Source organism: Bos indicus x Bos taurus, chromosome 18 (genome assembly GCF_003369695.1).
Source record: "Bos indicus x Bos taurus breed Angus x Brahman F1 hybrid chromosome 18, Bos_hybrid_MaternalHap_v2.0, whole genome shotgun sequence".
Lineage (NCBI taxonomy): Eukaryota > Metazoa > Chordata > Mammalia > Artiodactyla > Bovidae > Bos > Bos indicus x Bos taurus.
Window position 1 is genome coordinate 29,724,003 of NC_040093.1, and position 27,625 is coordinate 29,751,627.

Sequence of the window (27,625 nt, forward strand, 5' to 3'; positions counted from 1 at the left end):
ATCTCTTATAGCAACCACACACAAGGACACACAGAGATTCTCACACTCTCTCTCTCTCTCCCCCCATGGATGCTTACCTCTTCCTCAGGACTCAGCAGCGATCTCTTGCTTGGGCAGAACCCCAGCTGGCACAGACCTGCTGCGATATCCCCAAAATGGCGGCAGAAAACCAGGCTCCCCAGAGACGCGTGCTGAGCAACACTGAGGAGGACGCTGCAGCTCGTATACAGCCTCCGGGTTGCACTGGGAGCAGCACTGAGACACACCACGTCCTGAACAACGGCCCCAAACTCGGTCCTGAATCTCAGAGGGACTCCAACACCAGGCGCGAGATAGGGGCAGACACCCAACATCACTACAAACTGCAGAACTGACTGGACAGTCCTCTGCTGGGAGACGCTAAGCGTGTCCGGGCTCAGGGCAGGAGCAGTTTCTGGAGTCTTCGGGTTGGGTTTACCTGGATTGAAATCAGCTGCCAGGCGGAGCATGGTTTCCTTCAAGCACAGCAGCAGCAATAAAGTCTGGGAAGTAAAACGCCAGGTGACGTCCATAGAGTCTTGCGGCCATTCTGCCTCATTAGCAATTTCATCCCGTAGGAGTTTCAGTATCTTCCAGTGAGGATCTTTCAGGAACTTGTGCTCCAAAGCAGACAGGTTAGATTTTAAAGTAGCCAACAGGATATCATGTTTCGTGATCTGCAGTGAACTTGAGCCTGATCCTTCTGAAGAAAAATCAATCAAATTACATACATGGAAAACAAATTGTGCTTCCCTCCATGAGGAATACCTTGCCCACTCCAGTTCATCTTCTGAAGCCTGACTCAGATGTCATTACTTCTAGAAAGAGGCCCCCCAACTATGCCTCCCCAGGCAAGGCAGAATTCCAGACCACATTTCCTGCCTTACCACAGCACTTTTCATGTAGTTAGAATTATGTACAGAACACATTATATTGGGTTAGCCAAAAAATTCATTTGGGTTTTTGAGAGCATCCTATGGAAAGACCTGAGCGAACTTTTTGGCCGACCTAATACTTCATGGTTTGTTTCCATTCCCCACACGTTCTGAGGGGACAGGGTGCTTGTTGCCCCAGAACCAAGAGGCCAGATCTTAATCAACTTACTGGGCTGAAACTATATCGAGAAGAGAAATCTAAAAAGGTAAACATTTACCAGAGAAGGTTCATTCAAGCTGTTCTAGATCCCAGGAATAAGGCATTGAAGAAAAAAAAGTCCTTTCCATCATAAAATTACAACCAGTGAGGCAGATCGCAGAATATGGACATGGGATGCAAAGAAATTCAATCATACACACTCCCTAATATCTATTCACAATTTTTCCTGAACTCTCCCAAAATGGTCTTTACTGCCCTCTGCTGGTGAAGGAGCTCGTGCACTCTCTCAGCAGCTGACATCCTTGCTGACTCCCTCCTTGAAACGCTCCTCTCTTAGGTTCTGGGGCAGCAAGCACCCTGTCCTGGTTTTTTTCCTTCTACCTCAATGGCCATCTCGAAGTGTCTCCTCTACTGGTTCTTTTCCTCTACCAGATATCAAAGTGCTCCAAGGCTTGTCCTGAACTCTGGATTATCTTCCTCGACAGTCTTAATCTGGCCTAGGTCTTTAAAAATGAGCTAAAAACTGCTGCTGCTGCGGCTGCTGCTGCTAAGTCGCTTCAGTCGTGTCCGACTCTGAGACCCCACAGACGGCAGTCCACCAGGCTCCCCTGTCCCTGGGATTCTCCAGGTAAGAACACTGGAGTGGGTTGCCATTTCCTTCTCCAATGTATCCAAGTGAAGTTGCTCAGTCGTGTCTGACTCTTAGCGACCCCATGGACTGCAGCCTACCAGGCTCCTCCACCCATGGGATTTTCCAGGCAAGAGTACTGGAGTGGGGTGCCATTGCCTTCTCCGGAGCTATAAGCTAACAGCTTCCAAATTTACATGCCTGGCCCATGACTACTTAGAGCCCATGATTCTAAGTTTCAGAGACATATTTCCAACTGCTGAATGAAATCTTCACTTGGATATTTCTTAGGCTTTTCAAATTCAACAAATTACTGATTCTCACACGTACCTTACACTCCTAAATACAATCTAACCTGGCTACTAACTGGTTACATCTCCACCTTTTTCTTTTATCCAACCCATCACCAAGTCTTTCCTGTTCTGCTTACTAAACCATTCTCAAATTTATTTTTCTCCATCTTACAACTACAACCTTTGTCGAAGCCATTAACATCTTTAAACTGAAGTACATCAGAACCCTCTTGACTGGCCTCCCTACTTTCACTCTCCTAAAAATTTACTTTTCACACATCAGATCCTCTTAATATTTAAAACAGATTTCTCTTGAGAATTCCCTGGCAGTGTAGTGGTTTCCAATATTGGAGCATGGGTTCAATCCCTAGCTGGGGAACAACCTAAGATTCCCACATGCCATGTGGTATGGTCAAAAATTAAAAATAAATAAAAAATAAAATAGATTTATCTTGGTGGAAGCACACACACACATTCCTGATGTATATACACCTAAAAGCAGAAGTGCTGAGACACAGATATCCAGAATCTCAATCTAAATATTATCTCCTCACAGGTGGCCTTCCTTGACCACTCTAAAAGCCATTGCCCACACTATTAACTCTGTGATAACACCCAATTTCTTTTCTCTATAGTACTTATCGTAATCAGTAATTATTTTATTGGTATTTACTTTCTTTCTTCTCTTAGAATTTAAACTTAATGACGGTGGGTACCACGTCTCTGTTGTTTGGTCGGTGCTTTGCACAGCTGACATAAAGTAAGCCCCAAACGAGCATCTGTAGTTGACTGAGTAAAAGAATGAATAAAGAGTGATAATAAAGATCTCCTTAGAACTCCTATAAGACCAAGCCTCTCTCAGATAACTATCAACTCTGAACAAAGAGTAAAAAGCAAATATCTGAAGATGCCTGAAGGTGATGAAAGGGAACAAAAACTAGAGAAGGCACCCAGGAGGAAAAAACAGCACTGAAGAAGTTTCCTGCTTTTCAGTCTGGGGTTAGGTCTTTGCATACCAAAAACACTAGAAGAAATTCATCTTACTGACAAGAACCAAAGCATACAATTCAGGGCAATTACAGCAGGCGGAAAATAAGAAATCTCAGAAAGTACAGAACCAGAGAGGAAGAGCTCCCAGCTCTGCATTCAGTCAGTTCAGTTCAGTAGCTCAGTCGTGTCCGACGACTCTTTGCAACCCCACGGACTGCAGCACGCCAGGCTTCCCTGTCCATCACCAACTCCCGGAGCTTGCTCTTACTCATGTCCATCGAGTTAGTGATGCCATCCAACCATCTAATACAAACTGTGCTTAAATCTATGGCTAATCTTTGAACTAAGCATCTATGGGAAGAACTTTAAATACCTCAGCTAAAATGGAAAGAACTGAAAAGAGCTGCTGCCCATTGCAGAAGAGACAGAGCTTAGAGTATGAATCAGTCAAATGAACTGCCTACTTCAGGGAACTCCCTGGTGATCCAGTGGTTAGGACTCAGCACTTTCACTGCAGTAGGCCCAGGTTTGATCCCGAGTTGGGGAACTACGATCCCACATGTCATATGGCATCGCAAAAAAAAAAAAAGGCTACTTTAAAACAAAACCAAACCAAAAAAGATCAATCTTCTCTGGAGGACTGTAACAGAATCTAGAGTTTCAACAGCATATCCTTCATGATGTCAATTATACAATCCAAAAGTCCTAGACAGATGAACAAATCTGAAAATGTGATCCACCTCAAGAGAAAGACAATCAAATAGAGACTGATCCGAGATGACCCAGGTGTCAGACTGAGCAGACAAAGATTTTCAAGCAACTCTTTTAACTGTGTTCAAGCATGTGATGGAAAGTACTCATTATGAATGAACAAAATACAGACTCTCAGCAAAAAAGTAGCAAGCATTTTTTAAAAACCCAAATGAAAATACTAGAATTTAAAAACAAAATATCTGAATTTTTTTAAAAACTCAATGGACGGACTTAACAGCTTTGAGATGACCCCCTTCAAAAAATGAACTTGAAGATATACTCCTAGAAATTATCCAATCTGAACAACAAAGAAAAAAAGATTTTATAGAAACAGCCTTAGTATCTGTGAACACTATCAAACGATGTATTTGTAATAAAACAGAGAGTAACTAGAATAAAAGGAGAGAAAATGAAGCACAAAAGGATGTGGAGAAATAATGATCAAAATTTTCCAAAATTTAGTGAAAAAACATAAATTTACAGATTCAGTAAGCTCAGTGATGCCCAATCAGGATAAGTAGAAAGAAAATCACATCTAGGCATATTATAGTCAATCATTGAAATAAGATAAAGATCACACTGATAAGAGGGCAGAAATCAACACAAATACTGTAAAGCAATCATCCTCCAATTAAAAATAAATTAAAAATTAGACAAAGAGAAAATCTTGAAAGTGGTCAGAAAAAAGCAGTCAGCATAGGAGACCAAAGCTATGAATGACTGTACTCACAAGCAATGACTTAAAAGATAATGGAAAAACATTAAAGTGGTAACAGGGTAAAAAACAAACAAAAAACAACCACCACCACCTGATGTGATGACAGGAGGAAAAAAAACCACCTATCAAGTCTCAATTCTATATCCAATAAAAAGTAACCTTCAAAAATGAAAGAAAAAGGAAGACATTTTCAGATCAATAAAAACTCAGATAACTGACTGCCAGCAGATCTGGAATACAAACAAATGCTAAAGAAGTTCTTCAAGCTGAAGGAAAAGAGTACTAGATGGAAACTTGGATCTTCAGGAAGGAAGGAAAAGCATCAGAAATGGTAAATATGTGGGTAAATATGAAAGATTCATTTGTTTCCTCTTTGTTTAAATACATATAACTGTCTAAAGTAAAATCTATAAAACTGTATTATGGGGTTTATATCTTACATAGATACAATGAACATGAAAACTATAGCATAAAACCCAAAAGGGGTGGAAGGCTATAAAAGAACCCTTACAGTTACAAGGTTTTTATATGTCCTATGAAGTGGTACAAGATAAATTCTAAACAGATTGTGAAAAACTACAATGTATATTGTAATTCTAGGATGACTACTAAAAATGTAATGCAAAAAGGTGGGTTATGGTTATAAAACTACAATAAAATGCTGAAAACATAAATGAAATCAAACAGCAACAGACTTCAAAACTAAAGTTAATATATCTTCTAAGAAAGATGCAACTGATGATAACTAAAAGGGTGTTCAACAATACATTATTTATAATAGTGTAAAATTAGAAATACACGTTGAGTAAATTATAGTCTACCTGTATCTAACATACTGTATTTTATATGTAACATTTGTTTTGCTTATTATCGTCTCTCCACCACCGAGAACAAAAACTCCTTGAGGACAAGGATATTGCTCTGTTTTGTTCACTGCTGTGTTCTCCTTGCCTGGAACAAGGCCTGTCTGACACAGTAGCTGTTCAAAATAAGTAGTTATTTATTGAATGAATGAATGAATGACAGATGGATTATTTGAAGCCATTATACTATGGTGAACATTATTCAATGACATGTTCACTAAAAATATTCTAAAGGGAACAGAGCATGAAGTACTACATGGGGAAAAGATATGAACAGTTTACAGAAAAAGAAATGCAAATTGCTCTTAAACATGAACATATGATCAACCTTGCTCCTAAGAGAAAAGTAAATTAAAACTATACTGAAATATCACTTCCCATCTATCAAGTGGCTAAAATCCAAATGTTTTTATAACACATTGTGTGTTTTGGGGAAACACTTTCATACACGGCTGGTAAGAGACTAAAATGGTACATTCCCTAAGAAAAGAAATTTGGCAATATCTAACAAAATTATATAGGCATTTAACCATTGGCCCAGCAATCCCTCTTTTAAGAATCTATCCTATAGATAGATACACAGGCAAAAATGCAAAGTGACATATACACAAAGCTTCTCATTGCCATATTGTTAGATACGCAGCAGTAGGGAAGGGATGGGGCTCAATCAAATTGCGCTTTGTCTCGCAGAAGCTAACCCTTAAATTGCACCAGGTGTCTCCAAAAGGTTACAAAACATCCCACAAGACACTGTAGTACACGCAAACACTCAAGCACCTGTTTGCTTTCAGTTTTGGGCAACCTAGAGTAACCGCTGCCTCTTTATATTGCTTATGGATGATCATGCCTGCCCTTTCAGGAATATGCATGCCTCCCGGGCTTAAAACTACCCTGGTCCAATGGTTAGGGGAGATAGTGCTTTGAGGCCTATTTAACACAGAACAAACCTGACTCCAGATTGGGTCTATTCCTTCAGCTCTAATCTTTGTGCCCTAGCCTTTTCTCTACCTCCTAGGTTTGACCTTTAAAGGTATAAGGCGTTTCCACTTACACAGAGATAAAAAGTTGCAGAAAAGAAAATAACATTTCTCTCCATTGAACATTTTTCTCAGTTGGAGGTTTATAGGAACATCATGGCTAGATCAACAACTGCGCCAAGTCTGCAACAAGCCACACCCTATCCCCTTTTAGTAAAAAAGAAGCCTGAATTCTAACTAGGTTAAGATGGTTTTCTGGTACCACCATCTTCTCAGTCTGCTGGCTTCCAGGTAAAGTTGTTATTTCTTGCCCCAACACCTGTCCCCCAATTTACTGTCCTGTCATGGTAGAGCAGTGAACAGTAATAGCTTGAACTTGGTAACACTATCTCCCTGCCTCCTTACTTGTCACGTGTAATAAATGCTTCTACTTTAAGAAAGTACTTGGTGTGTTCACTAAGGACCCCAAACCCACTGAGTCTGGTAAAAGTATTTTTTTACATTAACAAAAGGCTTAAAACAACCCAAACATCCATTCATAGAGAACTGATGAATAAACAGTGGCATATTCACATAATGGAATACTATGCAGCTGTAAAAGGGAAAGAGGAAGACTTCTACCTACCACTATGCAGGTATCTCTAAGACATATTAAATTTTAAAAGATACAGAAGAATGTATATAGTATGCTAACTTTTGTGTTAGAATGGGAAGGTACACAGATTATTTTTATTTTTTAAAAGTAATGGAAGAACAAATTAAAAATTCACTACAATGAACTGTCTATAGAGAAACGGAAAAAATCGGTGGGAGTAGACAGGGATAAATGTATCCAGTTTTAGAGTTTTCCTCTTAAAGCACTGAATGTTTCTCATGAGCTTCAAAGGTGGTGCTACTAGTGAAGAATCCACCTGCCAATGCAGGAGACATGGGTTAAATCCCTGGGTGGGCAAGATCCCCTGGAGAAGGAAATAGTACCCCACTCCAGTACTCTCACCTGGAAAATTCCATGTACAGAGAAACCTGGTGGGCTACAGTCCACCAGGTCACAGAGAGCTAGACACGACTGAGCACACACACATTTTTCATAGTTTTAAAAAAAAACAAATCAAAAGGAAAATTCAAAATATTCCTAAAGATAAAAAACAAATAAACCTAAAAATTCTATACTTTATGTCCAGGGTTGCCAAAATACAAGCTACAGGTCAAATCTGGCCCTGCCCCTATTTCCACAAATAAAGTTTTACTGGAACATAGTCATTCTCATTTATTTACATATTACATATGGCTGCTTTCGAGCTATGATGGCAGATGTGAATAGCTGTAACAGAGACAGTATGGATCACAAAGCCCAAAATATTTACTGCTTGCTTTTTACAGAAAAAATGTTCCAGCTCTTTCTCTAAACCAAATTAGCAGCATAACCACACATAATTATTTCAAATGACTTGACATATAGAACTCTGTACATCCTGAGGGCAAAAACAAACAAACAAAATCCCTTAGAAACAGGTTTGTTGATGATAGTAATGTTAGACTTGTTATTTTAAAACACTATACGCATGTGTGAGTATATATGAATATGTGACTATATATTTGAGTGCATATATATATGAAGGAAGTAAATAACTATTAATTTTATTAGGAATCAATATTTATAGGTAAGAGAAAATATAAAGATAAAAATATAAAATACAGTAAAGAAGAATGGCTAGGTGGACAAACACATGTTAAAGAGTCTAGGTCATGGTATATGAGTTTTCATGGTAAAATTCCTTCAACTTTTCTATAAGCTTAAAATTTTTCTTAATGAAATGTTAGGAAAAATTTAAACTCTGTAACATTTCATTTTAATTGGGAATATCAGTAGGAACTTTCAATTTGCTTTTTTTTGTTTTCTGAAAATCCACATATTTCCTGGCTCTAATCACTGAAAAAGTCTGAAGCAATGACATCTCAGTGGCAATAAATATTACTAGTGTCCATCTTGTGGTCCCTAAATATCACTTATTCTTAAAAAGAACTGCTTTCAAGCATAGAGCAAGAAATGTATAAGATGAATCTGAATATCTTATGTCTTAAAGCAAAGAAGCAATCAAAGACTACTAGGTCACATCAAAGAGTCCAACAGCTAACTTGAATGACTCCCACAGGCCACAGATGGAACAATTAAGAGTATCAAGAATAATCACTAAAATAAATTGAAACATATATATACACAAAAACATGATTACATAATAAAACAAAACCAAAAAATATCACTCCGTTGGCTAAATTTGGAGACTAAGACACTAATGTATTTTTCTGAAAACTGATGGATAAAAAAACAGGATGAACCTAGCTATGAAAACTTATATGTATGTGTGCCTCAGTACACACATAGAAAAAGATCTCAAAAGCTATACTTCAAAGTGTTAACAGTGATGATCTCTGGATGGTAGGGCTTTGGATAGGTAGGGCTTTTTCTTTTTTGCTTCATTAAAATTTTTTTCAGAGTGAATATGTATTATTTCTGTACTAAAAATATATTTTAAGGTTAGAAAACAGTATGTAGTATATGAGATCATTTTTGTAAACAAATAATATATATATATATCTCTCCAAAATGTAATTTCTGGATTGTGGGATTAAGGTCATTTTAATTTTCTTCTTTTAGCTTCTCTTTTTTTTAAAGCTTTATAAGTAATATTAACTACTTCTATGAAAAGAAAAAGCAACAATAACATTTAAAAATGTTAATCAATTTAGTGAGAATCACTAAAATAGTGAGAATCAGAAGAGTAAGATTTTTCAGGACTTCTCTAAGACTGATCAGGGCAAGTGTTTCGACTCACTGGCATGAATATCTGTTGCCTTTGAGTAATACACACCTAAAGAGGAAATGAGTGCTTTCATAGCTTGTTGCCACTAATGATTAAGATCCATAAACAATCTCTAAGTAACTTCCTGTGACTTTATAAGATCTTGGAACTTAAACATGGGACACAAAGTGATTAACAAAAGCTGCTAGCCCTTTTTTCTCAAGAGCCCCTTTTAAAGTGGTCTCCTCTGCCCTCTTCTGGTGATAAAAATAAAAGCTACTTGAGGAGAAGGAAATGGCAACCCACTCCAGTATTCTTGCCTGGAGAATCCCAGGGACGGCGGAGCCTGGGGGGCTGCCATCTATGGGGTCACACGGAATCGGACACGACGGAAGTGACTTAGAATAAAAATAAATAAATAAATAAAAAATAAAAGCTACTTGAAAATAAACACGGCATTCTCTGAGAGCAGCAGTTCTCAAAAGTGTGGTATAGGGTCTCAGGTTCTGAGGGCCTCCCCAAGATTCTCTCAGAAAGTCAGCAAGGTCAAAACTATTTTCATATTAATACTAAGACAGTGCCTTTTATGTTCTCATTCTTTCTTGAGTGTACCAAATATGAAAATTCATTAATATGAGTTCATATTCTATATTAAAATCAACCTTTTAAGAAATTACCTCTTGTTGAGTTTTAAAGAGGAATACACAGTTATCTGAAAAGATGATGGAAATTTCCTCCCTTTCCACTTACATATATAGATGTGTGAGTCTAGATATCCATCTGTTTCAATAAAAAAACCTGTCATGACAGATTGAACACAGAAGCAAATATGAAAACCCAGCTCCCTTCTAATAAGTCAGACACTTAAGATTTACAAAAGTGTAATAAAACAATGCCATTCAAAAGTAAAACAATGTTACTCTTCCAACTGTTATTTCGGTAAAATATATTTTTTTATGTTAACATGTAACAGGTTTGTTACTGTTGCATTTAAATAAATTTAAGAGTTCTCTTAAACTCTTAATTTGTAATACAGTAAATATTGATATACATAACCCACATAGAAGCTCTTTTAAGTCCTCAACACTTTTTAAGAGTGTAGGAGTACTGAAACCAAAAAATTTGAGATCTGTAGCCTTAAAACAAAGTCTTTCAAACTAGAGTCATATAGTGCTTCCACAACTTTTTGGCCATTTATTTTGAGCACCAGCTGTATTGTTATTTGCTTTATTCATTTATTTCTTCAAGTTAATCTTTTTAAACTTAAATTAGTAATAGTTAATATACTATCCTAAGGGATATGTATTTAATTCAATCCTTCTACCAACTCTGTGAGGTGTGTGTGTGTGTGTGTATGTGTTAGTTGCTCAGTCGTGTCTGACTCTTTGCGACCCCATGGACTGTAGCTTGCCAGGCTCTGCTGTCCATGGGACTCTCCAGGCAAGAATACTGGATTGGGTTGCCATTGCCTTCTCCTCTGTGAGGTGTAGAGTATTATATTAACATCCTTATTTCCAGATAAGAAGACTAAGGTTAAGCCATTTGCCAGAGAGCATGTTCAACTCTGGCAACCCAGTTCCAGAATCCAAGCTCTTGATCACTATTTGAAGCTTTTCAGCCTCAAAATGTTTCTCTACATACTGCCTACAACCATCCCCATCATGCTTTGGGAAATGCTGCCCTCATAAACAAAGTTATTTATTCTTCCCACCACCAATTTAAAAGTCTACGCTTTGTGACATTTAAAAGCAGACTTCATAATTTGTGTGGTACTTTTTAGTAAATGCAAACTGGAAAATAAGGGACTTTACTGGTGGTCCAGTGGCTAAGATGCTGCACTCCTAATGCAGGGGGCCCAGGTTTGACCCGTGGTCAGGGAATTAGATACCACATGCCGCAAGAAAGATCAAAGATTCTGCATGACACAACTAAGGCCTGGTGCAGCCAAACACATATATGTGATACAGCTTCATCATATACAAATCACCACAATTTACAGCCCCCCAGTTCAGTTCAGTTCAGTTCAGTCGCTCAGTCGTGTCCGACTCTTTGTGACCCCATGAATCTCAGCACGCCAGGCCTCCCTGTCCATCACCAACTCCCCGAGTTCCCTCAGACTCACGTCCATCGAGTCAGTGATGCCATCCAGCCATCTCATCCTCTGTCATCCCTTTCTCCTCCTGCCCCCAATCCCTCCCAGCATCAGAGTCTTTTCCAATGAGTCAACTCTTCGCATGAGGTGGCCAAAGCCCCCCAGCCACCACATAATTCAATTCTAATGACTGAGTTCAATGAACATATATTTAGTCTGGCAAGTTTGTTTTTTGTTTTTTTTTTTTTAGGAAAACTACTGCTAAAATGCTGGGAAAGACCAAGGGCGAGAAGTGGGGAACAGAGGATGAGATAGTTGGATGGCATTACCAACTCAACGGACATGAGTTTGAGCAAATTCCAGGAGGTAGTGAAGGACAGAGAAGCCTGGCATGCTGCAGTTCATGGCATCACAAAGAGTCAGACACAACTTAGCGACTGACCAACTGCTGAGATGACCTCAAGCAAAACTTCACTAAAACTGACAACCCCTTTCCAATTCTGCTTAACACACTTCCTAATAAGGGAAGTGGAGCTATTACTCTTACTTGCCCCACAACTGAGAACAGAAATGGAAGGCAGGTGAAGAGAAAATATGTAATGCTGTAGACCTTTTAATAGCTCAAAAGGGAAAGACTTGGTATCTTCCTTCCTTTCTGTCTATTCAATTTCCATCTAGACTGAATTCTCCTTCCTCTTGTATCCTTCCACAGCTCCTTCCTCAGATAACTCCTTTACTAACTAACCAACTGCTACCTGTTCCCTCCATTCACCACTAGTATTAATATTATCTGCTATGTTGAATATATCGGCCTGTATGTGGAGTGAGGCTTCCTCATGGGCTCAGCAGTAAAAAAAAAATTGTCTCCTGCAGTGCAGGAGACACAGGAGACCCTGGTTCGATCCCTGGGTCGGGAAGATCTCCTAGAGGAGGAAATGGCAACCCACTCCACCATTCTTGCCATGGAAATACCACTGACAGAGGAGCCTGGCAGGCTACAGTCCAAAGGGCCACAAAGAATTGGACACAACTGAGCGACTGAGTACAATATATTTGGAGTACCGTCTCCCCAAACAAGATACTTGAGAGCACAAGTTGTTAAATAATATTTCTATCTCCAAAATCACTGAGGACAGAATACTACATACAGTTGACTCTCAGTAAATATTACCTAAAAGGAGTCAATTGAAAGACCAAAAGAAGTTGAACTAGCTGGAGGTACTTTTAGCAAATACTTTCATCTTGTCTCAAAACCCTCTGTCCATCAGGAACATATGAATACTTATTACGCACAGGAATTTTTGTAATTCCTTCAGCAGCTGACATGACAAAAGAAAACAGCAGAAAGATTCACACAATATAACCTATCTGAAAATAATATCATTTTACCTAATTATTCTTTTTCAAATAATAATGCTTGTTTTTTCTTAAGCTAAATGAATACATGTAGTAACTCCACCACATACTCTGAGAGTTAGGGTCTTCCAAATACAAAGTGTATGTGCTTTGCGACAGATGACTACTTCCAGACTATTTAACTTATTGAATCCCTGTTCTCAGTAATGTTCTAGATAGTTGCAGTTGCTAGACAAGCAACCACTCCACTAACAAGTTAAAAATGTATTTTCCAGTTTAATTCTTCACTGTGGCAAAGTAGTATATACACTTCCATACTACAGTTGAAGGCATGTGAAATTTAAATCCTAACTCTACCACTTAGGAGACTGGCATTAGGCGATTTCCAATGTACCTGAGCCTTCATCTGTAAAATGGAATACAAGTAATACCTATATCATGGAATTGCTGTGAGGATAAAAAGATCCATACTTAAATAGCACACTATAGGGGCTGACACTTAGCAGGCACTCAATTACTTTTTTTTTTTCCTTTTTGCTCATACTTCTCGGCTTGTGGGATCTTAGTTCCCCCACCAGGGACTGACTCAGGCCCTCCGCAGTGAAACCAGGGAGTCCTAACCACTGGACTGGCAGGGAATTCCCCCCACTAGCTTTCACTTGCCCCTAGTATGATATACTACTTACTGTTTCCTGACTTTTCGAAGTTTGGGGTGGAGGTGGGGAAATCTCAAAATGTGAGACTGGGAACATAACCTTCATGTACCTTACCTTCCTCACCCTACAAACCCCTTCCTCCAAATTGTACACTCTAATTTAAAGTAGGGCCCTATTTCATGTGTTATCTTCCCCAAAGCTCCAGATAACATCAGAGGCTCCATACTGAATAATCTGCCTTGGTCTGACAAGAGGGTTCGGTAGACCTTGGTTCTAAGTTCGTGTTCTGCCTCATATCTGACCATCTGATCTTGGTCAGGTTACTTATTCTTTGATGAGCCGGGGGTATCCTCAGGAGTAAAAGGAGAGTGCCAGGCTACACCACTCCCAGGGTCCCTTCTGATTCTAAATTGGGAAAGACTAAAAGTGACTGTAAATCCCTACCACAGACTGTAAATCCCTAAATACTCTCCCCAAAACGCAGCTCAAACGTCACTGCTTCCTTTCTCTGGACTCCTTGGCACTCTGTACAAATGTCCAGTGTCCACATCAGACCCTGCGCTCTCAAGAAACTGGGACCTCTCCGAGGCAGCTCTGGGAGACCCTCTGAGGCTGTGGTTGCAGTCCTCGCAGAGCTGCAGTGAGGACGGATGAAAACACGTACCCACGGTGCTTAACACAGTGCCTGGCCCAAGGTAACAGCTCGAGATACTTCGGCTAGTATAAATATTCAGCGGTTCCCATCCCTCCTTGAACCTCGGTTTCCTCAAGGGTAAAATGACGCTGGACAGACCCTGCCCAAAGGCCCCAGTGCAGCCCGGCGCCGAATTCCGTCCTCTCACCTCCCGGGCTCAGCAGCAGCTTCAACGCCTCCAAAATCTGCTCCAGACCACACTTTTCCAGAACCCTGCTGGAAGCAGCCTGACTGACCGCCGCCATGACTGAAGCGCAAAGCTCCACTGGGGACCTGCGCATGCGCCTCAGCGGAACGGCGCCGCTGCCGGGTGGCGTGTGGCGGACGCACTAGGGGCGGGATCGACTCGGCTGGGAACGCCCCCTTTGGGAAAAAATGTTTTTCTCTCGCCACCTGAATTTCCCTGGGGTAGGGGATGTAAAAATAGCTAACACAAACCGTCAATGTGCACGATTTGAGAAACTCAACGTGATTAACTTCTGTATAAAGGATGAGAAGTAGTTTATAAAAAATATGAATTTTACTCAGTATGAAAACATTTGGTCACCAAAACACTGAAATAGTGAAGTAATCAGATGCCGTACCTTCTTATAATGAAGTTCGGTATGTAAAATAATACTCAATTGTTTAATTTCTTCACTAATGATATTTGTGCTTCCCTTGTAGCTCAGACGGTAAAGCGTCTGACTACAAAGCTGGAGACCCAGGTTCAATCCCTGGGTCGGGAAGATCCCCTGGAGAAGGAAATGGCAACCCACTCCAGTGTTCTTGCCTAGAGAATCCCAGGGACGGCGGGCTGCCGTCTATGGAGTCGCAGAGTCAGACACGACTGAAGCGACTTAGCAGCAGCAGCAGCAGAGGAGCCTGGTGGGCTACAGTCCATGGGGTTGCAAAGAGTCGGACACGACTGAGCGACTTCACTTCACTTCAGTGATATTTAAAAACAACTACTAAACACACACACCGACTGCAAATAGCTGCAAATATTGTTCTTGATGATACGATTTCTTAAAGGAACTAAGTACAGCTCCCAATAAAAGCTCTATCTTTGCTGTATTCACAGACATTCCTGGAAAATTCAGTGTTTGTTAAAATCGTGCCACATCAAAATTGTGTTAATATGTAAAACAGATGGGTTGGAGATATATCATCAGTAACAGCTTTTCACTTACAGGAATCTCGGTGGGACATTCAAAATTCATGTTGTCTGAAAGAATGTGAAAGTGAAGTCCGTCAGTCGTGTCCGACTCTTTGCGACCCAGGTCTCCCACATTGCAGGCAGACGCTTTACCATCTGAGCCACCAGGGAATGGCAGGCTGCAAATCCAGGACAATGTTTCTGAGGGCAAGACTAGCATGCCTGCCTCTCCTTTCATTGAAAGTCAGTAACCTCGCCTACCATGGTCACAACCGGCTCCAACACCTGGCTCTAACACCCTCTCTGTGAGACTGCTCCCAAGAGGCTGTCCTGCTTCTCTTTGAGATCCCTTAAGTTAGCCTGACGTCATGACTGATGACTGCTCTTCAGTACTTAGCTGCTGAAAGCCTTAGGAAATGGGATGTGTTCCATATGCAAGACCATGCCACTGGGGGAAGAAATGGTTCGTTTAATTCTCTCCTCAGTGAGTCAGGCCCCTTCCTAGTCACTCCCATTTCTCTGGACTCCAGCCCTATGCCATCAGCCATTTCCTACTCTCAAAGGTAACAGAATCATTTTCACGAGGCTATCTTGGGGAATCAAAGTGATACTGTTTGTCCTCAAGTATTTAGCTATGTCTGCCACAGAAGGCATGCTTAATAAATTGCACCTGGATCTTCATCTCTTCCTTAAATAAAACCTACTAAAACATCTTTAAATTGGAAACTACATTTTTCAAAAAATATTTATTTGCCTGCACCAGGTCTTAGTTGTGGCAGATGGAATCTTTAGTTGCAGCATGTGGGATCTAGTTTCCTGACCAGGGATGAAACTCAAGCCTCCTGCATTGGCAGCACAGAGTGTTAGCCACTGGACTGCCAGGGAAGCCCCAGCCTTGCTTCTTTCTATCCCTCCGTGCAACCCACAGTAGCTTCCCCCTGACAAAGAGATTTTATTGGTTTCACCACATGCCACATCACATACCGCATGGATGGATATCCTTCAAATAAATTGACCTTAGAAACACAGTTTCCCCTTCCCCCTATTCAGTCCCAACAGAATGACACGAAGTTCAGGAATAGACATTTTAATATGAAGCTTCTCTCTCCATGTTTTGAATGAGCTTACCTACCATTTGTCTGACCTGGAATTTTGCAATCAAATAAAAGAAGTTTGACAATGGTGTAACAAAATTCTTTAATAAAATTTATAAAAAACAAATAATAATTTTTGCAGCTTGAATTGCTTTCCTTTTCCACTCCCAAAGAAAATATAAAATTATCGGCACCCACACACATATTACACTCAAAACTATAGTGACATTCTCTACGTAGAACTACATTAGAGTTTAAATTGCTGAAAAATCAAGACAATTCTAAGAAGTGGTTGAGAGATGTTCCTCTTCTTCTAAAAACAGTTGATAGGTAGGGAAGTAATTTAGATAAAATTCTTGTCTATGGTTGTCAAAAGTTTCTTAAAAGATGCATTTCAACTAAAAGAAGATCCAAATCAATGTACTCCCTACCCTCACCTTCCTTTGCTAACACCCTTTCAGCGAGTGTTTTCTTCCTCTGCAAAGGAAAAACAAATTGGATTTGAAAAATATTCTCAAGTTTCATAGCTGAAATTTGGGGCAAATGTGTCCAGACCAGCTAGCATTCTCTATAAATATCAACAAAAGCAGGCTTGGGGATTCTGTGCTTTGGGTCCAAGGATCCTGGCAAGAAACACATGTTGAGATTCCTCTAGTTCAGAATTTCCAGGGGGTGGAGGTAGAGCCACCTCAACTGTCTTCAGCCTCAGCTGGCTCAATTGCCAGGCTTAGTGGCAACTGCCCCTGCCATCTCGAAGCCCATTTTTCACATTTGCCCTCTGCTGTGCCCTCTTGCCAGCTTCTGTCTTTGGCTACAGCACTTTAGGCACTATTCTAAGTCCTGGAATATATCACTCTTTTGTTTTAGCGATAAATAAACATTAGAAGTCTAGTAGTGGGACTTCCCCGGTGGTCCAGTGGTTAAGAATCCTCAATTCCCCTGTTAAGGGACGCAGGCCTAATCCTTAGTCAGGGAACTAAGATTCCCCATGTCCTGCAGTGCGGTCAAAAAAAAAAAGTTCAGTGGCACCTGAAACTCACCACCTTTTCTGGCCCAGCCTCCCTATTTAGAATCAAAGTACCTTGTAATGACATTCACATGACCAACACCCTTACTCAGAACAAGTTAACTGGATAGATGCCCATTACAAGTTACATACTCAGAAGATAAAAATGAAAAACCGTTAAGCTGTTAAGGTCTTAAGAGTACACAATACCCACACAGTACATGGCCAGCCTAAGACATAATCCTCTTTCCCTAAAAGGGCCCAATAATGTCTGCATCAGAGAAATGTAATAAAATTCAGAAGGAGTAAGAGTGGATCTCAGAACACAGGACATCAGTGCCGTGACGGGAGGAACAAAAGCACACAATTTACATATATATATATATATACACACACACAGTAGGGAAATTGACCCCTCCCCTTCCTTTTAAAAATGAGACAACGCCCTTAAGGAAATCTGTAAGTTCCTAGCAGAAACTTCTGAGACTGAAACTATTCTTTTGAAGTATTAAAATTTAGGAGTCTTTTGGACATCATCACCATGTCAACAATGATGAAAGGAAAAAGATTATTCAAGGAATAAGTCTAAATCGTTCTAGTACACAGATTAGATCTATGAAGTGGAAATCAGGACTATGCTATCACTGATCAGTCTCTTCTCCAGAAACGTATCCCAAGTGAAGGGAGCTGGCAAACAACCAGGAGTATGTTTCCCGCATTTTCCATCACACGAGTGTAGGGACCCATCTCTCTTCCCATCAGTCTTGAGTCCCTTAGTCATCCTCGCCGCCTCCATACATGTCCGCCAGCTTCTTGAAGCGATTGCCCCATTCATTCAGGTAGTCATAGTCCTGGTCTTGGTCTGACTCTGAGGAGTTCAGGGAGCTCAGAGTAGCAGCTTCGGAACCACTTCCTTCATAATCAAACACCAGCAGAGAGTCATAGGGTGGGGCAGTGGGGTCACTATCAGCTGCCTTCAGGTTCTACAGAAGGAAGACAATAGGATCTTTTATTGAGAGGAATTGCACACCTGTCATCTTAAGCAAAATACCTTCTCTTGGTGAATAAAGCAAAATGCACACAACACACAACAATGCAACCATCCTGCAGAAACACCAACAAAGTAAACTTAATACAGACTGGAACAGAAGATGGTCATTATATATTTCTAATGAAAGGAAAAAGTCTGTAGTAGAATGTTAAAAGTGGTAAGTGATATGTAGTCAGGGGAGATGAGCACCAGCCAATCCAAATGGACAGACTAAAAACAGTCATTCCAGGATAGTCTTGTGTGCGTGCTAAGTCGCTTCAGTTGTGTCCGACTCTTTGTGACCCACTGGGTTCCTCTGTTCATGAGATTCTCTGTCCATAGGATTTACATTCTTTTCTTTATATATATTTTCATAATTTATATTTTTAAAATAGCAAACATTTTACTTTTGTAATTAAGAAACAGCTACAAGCACAAATAAACATAAATGGAGGAAAAGACCTGATCCAGATGTATCTAAAGGGATGGTTTAAACTGGCCCTTCCTGTTCTCAGTTTTCTCTAAGACCCAGTGCTAGAATGGATCTGGCTTGGTCCTGTCCAACACAGCTGTGCTTTTAGAGTCCCTGGTGATGACAACTCCCCTAGAAAGCTAAAAGCCATGAAGTCTCACTGAAGGCCAGTGGACCATCAGACCAGCCCTGAAAATCATTCCAGTGACCGAGTAAGTAATCAGGTAACATAGTTTAAGGAAACAGATCCCACTGGACTATTATTTTCCCTGGTTCTTTGCTTAATCCCACCATTTCTTCCTCATCCTACCTGAAGCTAATTAAAAGTCCTGACCAATAACCTAAAGGATGAATTTCTTTCTTGCCTAACAGTTTGCTAGAAAGATTTTGGTCCTCTGCTCCGCTCTTCCTACTTCTTGAATGGAAAACAGGCCCAAGGCCTGGAAGCGTGGCAGCCATCTTGTGATCAGGAGGCAACAAGCATGAGAACAAGGATCTACATGCTTAGATCATGCAGCAGGAAGATGGAAAAAGCTGATGCTCCAGCCTAGACTACTTACCTCAGTCTTCTATTTGCACAAGGTATCGTATCTATTTAAGCTTCTGGTATTTATAGCTGAATGCATTTCTGACATATACAGAATGGAAGCTATTTTTGTGGCCCTCAAGTAGCCTTGAAATTACACATTTAATATTACATCCCAGTGCAATGCAGGGAAAGAGACCCATTAGTGAAACCAAACTGAATCTACTTTGAATCTCTTTTTCCTTCCTAATTCTATTAAATCTTTTCAAACAAGTCTCAGTTTTTCAGTATAGACTTTGCAAATTTCCAAACACTAATTCAAAGTGCTTTTAGTTCTGAAATTTAGATGAGGCACAAATTAAAAAAAAAAAAATAGGTGGGGAAGAGGAGGTAGCTCAGGGATCATACAAGACGAAAACATGGTAAAGGAAAGAACCTAAAGACTTTTTCTCACTTTTGACGCAATTGCTTCTCTCCAAATTTACAGAAAAGCTTGTTGTGCCTTGACTTTTGACTGTGCTTGCTTACTTACTTCATCAATAAAGTTTCCAATTTCATCAGGATTGGCAGGGCGGGGTCGGTACTGGGGCACACTCATGAGGGTTGGTGCCACGTCATTGCGAGTCACTTCAGGCCGAGCATCCAGGCCCCTATGTAACTGGCTCAAGTCAAAGTCCTTTAGAGAAAAAGTAAAAACAGGGTAAAGAGTAAAATAGAAACAGTCATAAACACAGGGTCATATATGGTTTACATATTATAGTACTGGATGAGGCCTTAAGTGTCAGCTGTATGATATCTACAACCATGTACCAATGTAATCTGAAATAGCAGTTTGTTTGTTTGTTTGTTTTCCTGAAATGGTAGTTCTCAACCTATGAATCTCCAAAAAAGCACTGGAAGGAGATATAACATAAAAGCCTTGTGAGGAACACTTGTGGGAAGAGATGGAGATTGTTTTAAGAACTTTTCAAAGGATACGATTATTAGATTATTATTCAACAAATATTCACTCCTTTCCCACCGTATCCTCTGTGAAAAGAACAGAAATCTATTTATGTGGGGCTTTATCCTTTGACTTGCTTTGACCAATGGAACATTAAAACATGTGACAGAGGCAAAGGCTTTAAGTGTACTTTTCCGGGACAAAGAAGGCAGGAATTACTTGGAACCTATCTGAGTGCAGGAACAAAATAAATGTTAACAATGTTTATTAATGATGTTGGTTAATGACAACATCTGTTTTCTTGGGTAAGGTCTTTAAAAAAAATACACAAAGTGACGTGGAACTATTTTACATATCTGCCTTCTTCTAATCATTGCTTCCTCCAAATAAAGAGATTGCCATTAAGCTTTGTGCCATGGTTTTCAACACCCACCTGATCTTCTTCTCCACCTCCTTCTTCATCATAGTAATACACATTGTCCCGGGTGTCATCTTCTGGGGGCAGTAAGGGCTCTTTGACCACCCTTCTCCTCCGAACAAGTAGCAGAAGCAGCAAAATAAGGACTGGAGTAGGGAAGAGAGAGATGAGAGCCACAAATCAGCAAGGATGTAAGCAGCAGCCAGCACAGACTGGATAGACGGCTGTTAGGCAACTTACATGTCTTCACAGCCCTCAAGTTAATATATGCAGCACAACACAGTAGACAAGTACACGTGACCTCAAGTGTGGTCTTTAATTGGACCTTAAACCCATCAGCCATTTCTCAAAATCTGGGGCAAAGTACTCTGGGAGCAGAAATGGTCCAAGTAAAGGCCTTGCAGCAGGAGCAAATTGGTGTGATTAAGGAAAGGCCAGGTCAGCGGAGGGACCTCTTGTGGACCTCTGGGGAGACTGTGGCTTTGATTCTGAGTTAGAGCTGTTGATGGTTTGCGACAAGGGCTGTATCAGCCTCAAGGTTTCTGATACATACATATTATTATTATTCAGTTATTGGGGTGGGGCACAGTCTATAAAATCACATAGCACACAATGAAAAAACATTAAAAAATTTAAAAATTAAAAATAAATGACAGCAAAAAAATTACTTGGCATATGCTTTATCTTAAGATAAGCTTTAAAATCTATTAATTAATTTTCAAGGTTTTCATCTGATCTTGGGTTATATACAGTTAACATTGTAGAAGCAAAAGGCTGGAACACTCGCCAGCAGTACTTACTCAGAAAAGCAAGGATGCCTCCGAGGATCCCCAGGATGGCGGGAACTTGCAATCCTGCTTCAACAAAGGCCGTGGACTTCCTGCAGTTGCTGACGATCCCATCACAGTCACACACGTGCACATCAAGTGTGGTCACCTGGTCTTTGTTCTGGTTGTCTATGAGCTTGAGATTGATTTTGTGGTCACCCAGCTCTAAGGTTTTCTTTGGCTTCAAAATCAGAGACTCACGTTCTGGAGGAAGCAACAAAAATGAGGGGATTGGAAGAGAAAAAGTTCATTCCAGACTAAACTGATTAAGGAACTAGAGACATTCCAAAACCAAGTGAAGATGACAACTATTTGAGCTGCAGCTTAATAGGCAGCATGTCACAGACTAAGATGCGAGAAACACAAAAGGACCTTTGGTTCAATGTCACAAATGTAGAAGGGACCAGGAAACATACCTTAAAAGGAGTGACAAGTGGATACTGAGAAGCGAAATTCAGAAGGGCAGGGGAGGGGAAGCAGAGGGTCAGAGCAAAGTTTCCAAAATAAGAAAGGCTCTGGTGCCCACCTTGGTCATTGTACTCAATGGTCCAATTGACACTCGCCCCATGTGTCAGTTCTGCTGTAAAGGGGGAGGTGTTCGGAGGGAGATCAGGATCATTGATGTTGATGATATGAGGCTCAGGATTCCTCTGGCAGAAGTCCATGGTCCGGGGTTCTGGTACGGGGCCATTGTCATTCACATCATCGAGGAACAAGAGCAGGGTGCCTGTCCCAGTGGCAGGTGGAGAACCTAGTACAGAGGAAATGTCACAGCTCAGGACGACCAATGAATCCCTACTGCCTCCCATCAGACCGAATCCAAATCTTGTTCTGGCTCTTCAGGGCTACAGGACCAAACCCCAAGCTCCCCTCCAGAGCCGCCCCTCCTGCCGGTCCCCAGCCACCCTCAACTCCTGGATGGGCAGACCTCTGACTTGCTTATTCCTCACTTTGATAACAGTTACTCAAGTTATTTCTCACACCAAGGACTCCCTCTGTCTTCATACATAACTTTATTCATCCATTAAATTTATCCTCTCTATGCCAGGGTGGGAGGTGGGTAGGGAAGGGAAGGAATGAGATGAGCTTGGGATTAGCGGAAGCAAACTATTACATATAGGATGGGTACACAACAAGGTCCTATAGTATAGCACAGGGAGCTGTATTCAGTATCCTATGGCGAATCATAATGGAAAAGAATATGAAAAAGAATATATATGTATATAACTAAGTCACTCTGCTGTACAGAAGAAATTAATACATTATAAGTCAACTATACTTCAATGAAACTTAAAAAATATATATTTTAAACCACTCTAAAAATTCCTCATCACAGGACTTCCCCAGGAGGTCCAGTGGCAAAGAATCTGTGCTCCTGATGCAGGGTTCACGGGTTCAATCCCTGGTCAGGGAACTAGATCCCACATGCCACAATTAAAAAGCTGCATGCCACCAGGAAGATTGAAGAGCCTACATGCAGAAACTAAGACCTGATGCAGCCAAATAAATAAAGAAAAAAAAAAATCCTCATCGCCCTCTATTCATTCACCCTCTCTGAACTTCCAAGGCTCTTAGGGTCATTATCACAGAGTTGAACCTTTTAAAATCACTGCAAATCAATTTTCAAGCAAAATTTGGAGATTTGTACATATTTCTGTTTGTATTTCTTTCACATCCTGACATAGCACTTGGTAATACAAAGGAAGGTCCTCAAGGAATCATAGGGAAAAAAAGCCCAGAGGAATATATCTCAAATCCATAAATATTTATACCTGGGTGGCTGTAGTGATTTTTTTAACCTCTTCAAAAAATTGTGAATTAAAGAAATTTACCATTTTAACCATTTTTAAAATGTACAGTTCAATAGTGTTGGTATAATCACATGCTGTGAAACAGCTCTCCATAACTTTCTCACAAAACTGAATTCTGTACCCACTAAACAATTTCTCGTTTCCCGTTCCAGTTCCTGGGAACCACCATTCTACTTTGTCTCTATGAATCTGACCACATTAAAATCTCATCTACGTGGAATCACACAGTATTTGTCATTTTGTGACTGGTTTATTTCACTAAGCACAATGTCCTTTGGGGAGAGAGAGGGAAAGAGACTTAACCAGAGGAACTAGCAGTTCTCTTTAACAGTAATTCCGCTTCTGAATATCTATCTGAGGGAAACACTTGCCCCCAGAGGCATGTACAAGGATGTTTACTATCATTCACAGAAATAATGGAGAACTGGAAACAATCCTGGTGTTTTTTAATGTGTGAACGGTTAAATTATGCTATATCTGCATAGGGCTTCCCTGGTAGCTCAGCTGGTAAAGAATCATCCGCGTAACATTTTACTGAAAAGAGGCAGATCTACAATGTGCCTAGATAGATCTCTGCGTCTTCAAGGCATATGTTCAAGGGAAAAAAATTAAACACGCATATGATAATAGTTTGTTTTGTAATAAAAACAAAAATAGGCTATAAATCAGACAGTAGTTTTATAATAAACCATATTTCCATATGTATATAAATGTATTCGAATACACAGAGTCTGGAAGGAGCCACACTTCACTAATGGTGATGATAATATAAAGAAATGGCAGTCCTGACAGAGCATAGAATAGGTTAGCAGGCACTCTTCCAAACACTTCTACATAAATTTAAGCTAGATAGGGTATTATCATTTTGTCGGATAAAAGAAGTAAGAGACATAAAAATTAGGTAAGAAGTTCAAGTTCACACAGGTATTAAGCTTTGGTGCTAGGATCTAAGCCCAGGCCGTCTGGCTCCTATGGGGTTACAGAGCGAGTGGTAAAAAGGAACTTCTGCTTGACCTAAATTCGTGCACTTTGGACAATTATTTTGAGAATGCTTTAAGAATGAAAGAAAAAGAAAGAACTCATGCCTCCAAAAGGACAGGGGCAAGGAGGTAAGCTATTTAGGAGCGGGAGACGGCAAACCCTCGATGGTAGGGGCATCCTCACCATTGTCAGTGGCTATAATGAGGGCCGTGTACGTGCTGTTCTTCACATGATCGACATCCTCTCTGTCCAACTCAGCCCGAGTGGAAATGGCACCCGTTTCTGGATTAATCTCCAGCCAGTTGGCAGTGTCCCTCCAAATCCGATACCTGGAAAGACACAAGCTCTGGTTTAGAACAGGAACAGCAAACAGCAGATGGCTGAAGAAGGTGAAGGTTCCTCTTTGTTGATATATACTTTGCTTCCCTATTTCATTAAAAAACAAAAAAATCACATCTATAGAAATTCTACCAGAAAGGTTTGAGGACCATCCACATACCCTTCATCCAGATTCACCCATTGTCAGTATTTTGCCATATACATAAGTGGATGCACATATAGACATAAATTCTTGTTTTGCTAAACCATTTGAGAATAAGTTGCAGACACCATGTTCCTTTACTGATGAATACTTCAGTTTGTTTCCTCCTAATAACAGAGGGATTCTCTTATATAACTATAATTTGATTTTCAATTTCAGGAAACATCACTTCATACATGGTACATATTCAAACTGTCAGCTTCCTCAGAACTGTCCTTCACAGCATCCCCACTCACCCCTGCCCCATTTAGAATCTAATCCAGGATCGGACACAGCATTTAAATGTCAGATTTCTTTCTTTTCTTTATAAACAGTTTGCGGCCATGTTTTTCGTTTTGTTTTTAATTTATTTACTTGGCTGCTCCAGGTCTTAGCTGTGGCACTCGGGGTCTTTTGTTGCGGTGCCTGGACTCTCTAGTTGCTGTGTGCAGGCTCATTAGTTGTGGCACTTGGGCTTAGCTGCTCTGCATGTGCCAAGTAGGATCTTAGTTCCCCAACCAGGAATTGAACCCATGTTTCCTGCATTGAAAGGCTGATACTTAACCACTGGACCACCAAGGAAGTCCCAGACATCAGATTTCTTTAGTTTCTCTCAGACCAGCCCCCAAAGGGTACAGTAGTTCTCAACTGGTCACAATATGGCACCCAGCATCTCTGCCATGAGCATTTGGAGATCTGTGTTGATACAGTGACTTGGAGATGTGTTGCACTATTGGCATTTAATGGGAAGTGCCAGGGAGGGTAAAGTTCCTTCTGGTCCTACACAGTCAAAAATAAATAAATAAATAAAAACACCAAGAAAATCTTGTTAAGCAGCATCCTATTAGGAATACCAGAATCAGAAGAAACATAAGCACGAGAAACAGATACACTGCCCAGTTACCTGTCGAGGTCATGGAAAGGCTCAGAAAGGGAAATAAAGACACTGAAGGAGGAAAGGGTCCTAGATAATTGTGGACTTATCCTCAGGACCTAAGAAGTGCACAGCAATGAACTACATATACAGAGTGGTCTTTATTCCAGGGGTAAGGGTCTCTGCAAACATTATTAAGACTTGATCCTTTAACTTCCCCCAAATAGATGCTTTGAACATCTGTTTCGCTACCACAAGCTAAAATATTAACATAGCCTGGAAAACATAGAATCCCAGGCTTTATTTCCAAAACAAAAATCCTATAATATCACGTCACTAACACATCTAGCAAAAATAATAAGTACTTAATAATGTCTGTTGTATGTGCAAGTTTCTCTATTTGCCTCAAGGATGTTTTTTATAGTTGGATTGTTTGACTCTGTCTTCAAACACATTACAGTTGGTTGATTTGTCTCTTAATTAATATCCTTAATCTATGGAAGATTAAGACCTTTGCCTTTTTGTCATTATTTGTGAAGAAACCCAGTCATTGGACATAGAGCTCCCATATTCTGTATTTGACTGACTTCTTCCTTGTGGCATTTAATTTGTTCATTCTCTGCATTGCATCTAAATCAGATCCTAAGGCTTGATTAGATTCTGTTTCAGCCTTTCTTGTCTCTCTCAAATATTTATCACATTGAATGGCACATTGTATTGGGCTCTCCTTGCTTTTTCAGTAGATGTTGACATCTATCAGGAGGTTTGGATGATCCCAGCTGAGTTCCTCCATTAAAAACTTCTCATTATCCTCAATCCCATTGCTTCTAGCAGCTGTGAGGATCACTACCTGGAACCTTCACCTGGTCCATCCTGTACCATGCACACGCACAGTTTAAAGGTATTTATGAGTCATTCCAATCAGGGTGCCAGGATGACCTCACTTCCCAGGATAACCTCAAAAATTGAGGTTGCACTTAAACTCTTTTTGTTCCATTTACATATAATAAGTTACAGGCAATGATACTAGAATACAAACACCCCTCCCCTAAACATGAATATGCTCAGTTAATCACTAAGCCTGACTCTACTCTGGATTTGCATAACTTTTTCTTAGTAGTTCAGAGCATTCTGACAGTTTCCTCTAAAGTAAATATTAGCTGATAGGAGTCTCTCTCTGAGAAGAGGAAGTGGGCATACTGATCAAGATCTTTGTTATCCCTGGAAAACATGCCCTTACTAACAAGACCCAGACATGCCATGCTTGGATTTGTGCTGATAGTCTTCCCTTTGTGCTTCCACCATTGTCACACTGGAGCACCAAGCATGCAGTCAGACCCAGCCCTCAAAAGAAGAACGTTCTTTTTCATGCATGGCCACAAGGGCATTGTTGTAGGCGGATTTGTCTGTGTGTTTTCAGCATCTGTGGCTGTGATTTACATTACAGAGGTATCTTCCAAGTTAGAGGGAAAAAAGAAACAGTAAGCTACTTTCAACACGGTGCCATGTATATAAATTAAAACCACATTCCTATCATACTTTGAGAGAGAAGCACAGTAAATCTACAATGGCTGACTATGGAGGAAAGAAAAGGTGTGGGAAATGGGGGCAAAAGGCAGGGAAAAAAAAAAAAAGCCAGGGACTTCCTTGGTGGTTCAGTGGTTAAGAATCTGCCTTCCAATGCAAGTGACACAGTTCGATCCCTGGTTGGGGAACTAAGATCCCACATGCTGTGGGGCAACTAAGTCCATGCACCCCAACTAGAGAAGCCCACACAACGCAGTGAAAGATTCCACATATGGTGTATATGTATCACTGAGTCCTTCACTGTTCACCTGAAACTATCACAATCTTGTTAATCAGCTATAGCCCGATACAAAATAAAAAGTTAAAAAAAAAAAAGAGATTCCACATGTGCAACAAAGATCCTGTGTGCTGCGACTAAGACCTGAGGCAGCCAAATAAATATTCAATAAATAAGCAAGCAAGTCAAACAAGATAAAGGTCTTACACAGACCAACAATGATAAAATGTCATGAACAAAATAGTTT

At 40.4% G+C, this 27,625-nt stretch overlaps 2 protein-coding genes across 3 annotated transcripts in view; both read right to left on the bottom strand.

The window, feature by feature from the left end:
- The window catches only part of TANGO6 (transport and golgi organization 6 homolog), a 184,815-nt gene extending 170,613 nt beyond the window's left edge, over positions 1–14,202 (bottom strand). The window contains exons 1-2 of one of the 2 annotated variants that reach the window (XM_027516145.1): positions 14,083–14,195; positions 78–721 (exon numbers count right to left, since the gene is read on the bottom strand). In XM_027516145.1, coding sequence (XP_027371946.1) covers positions 78–721; positions 14,083–14,179 — 741 coding nt within the window. In that variant the 5' untranslated portion in view covers positions 14,180–14,195. Of the gene's footprint in view, positions 1–77; positions 722–14,082 lie in introns of both variants that reach the window. The other variant, XM_027516146.1, reaches the window with a different exon arrangement.
- Positions 14,203–16,244: 2,042 nt separating this feature from the next.
- The window catches only part of CDH1 (cadherin 1), a 72,706-nt gene continuing 61,325 nt past the window's right edge, over positions 16,245–27,625 (bottom strand). The window contains exons 11-16 of the mRNA XM_027516157.1: positions 24,364–24,509; positions 21,915–22,139; positions 21,362–21,592; positions 20,577–20,707; positions 19,733–19,876; positions 16,245–18,155 (exon numbers count right to left, since the gene is read on the bottom strand). Coding sequence (XP_027371958.1) covers positions 17,946–18,155; positions 19,733–19,876; positions 20,577–20,707; positions 21,362–21,592; positions 21,915–22,139; positions 24,364–24,509 — 1,087 coding nt within the window. The 3' untranslated portion in view covers positions 16,245–17,945. The remainder of the gene's footprint in view (positions 18,156–19,732; positions 19,877–20,576; positions 20,708–21,361; positions 21,593–21,914; positions 22,140–24,363; positions 24,510–27,625) is intronic.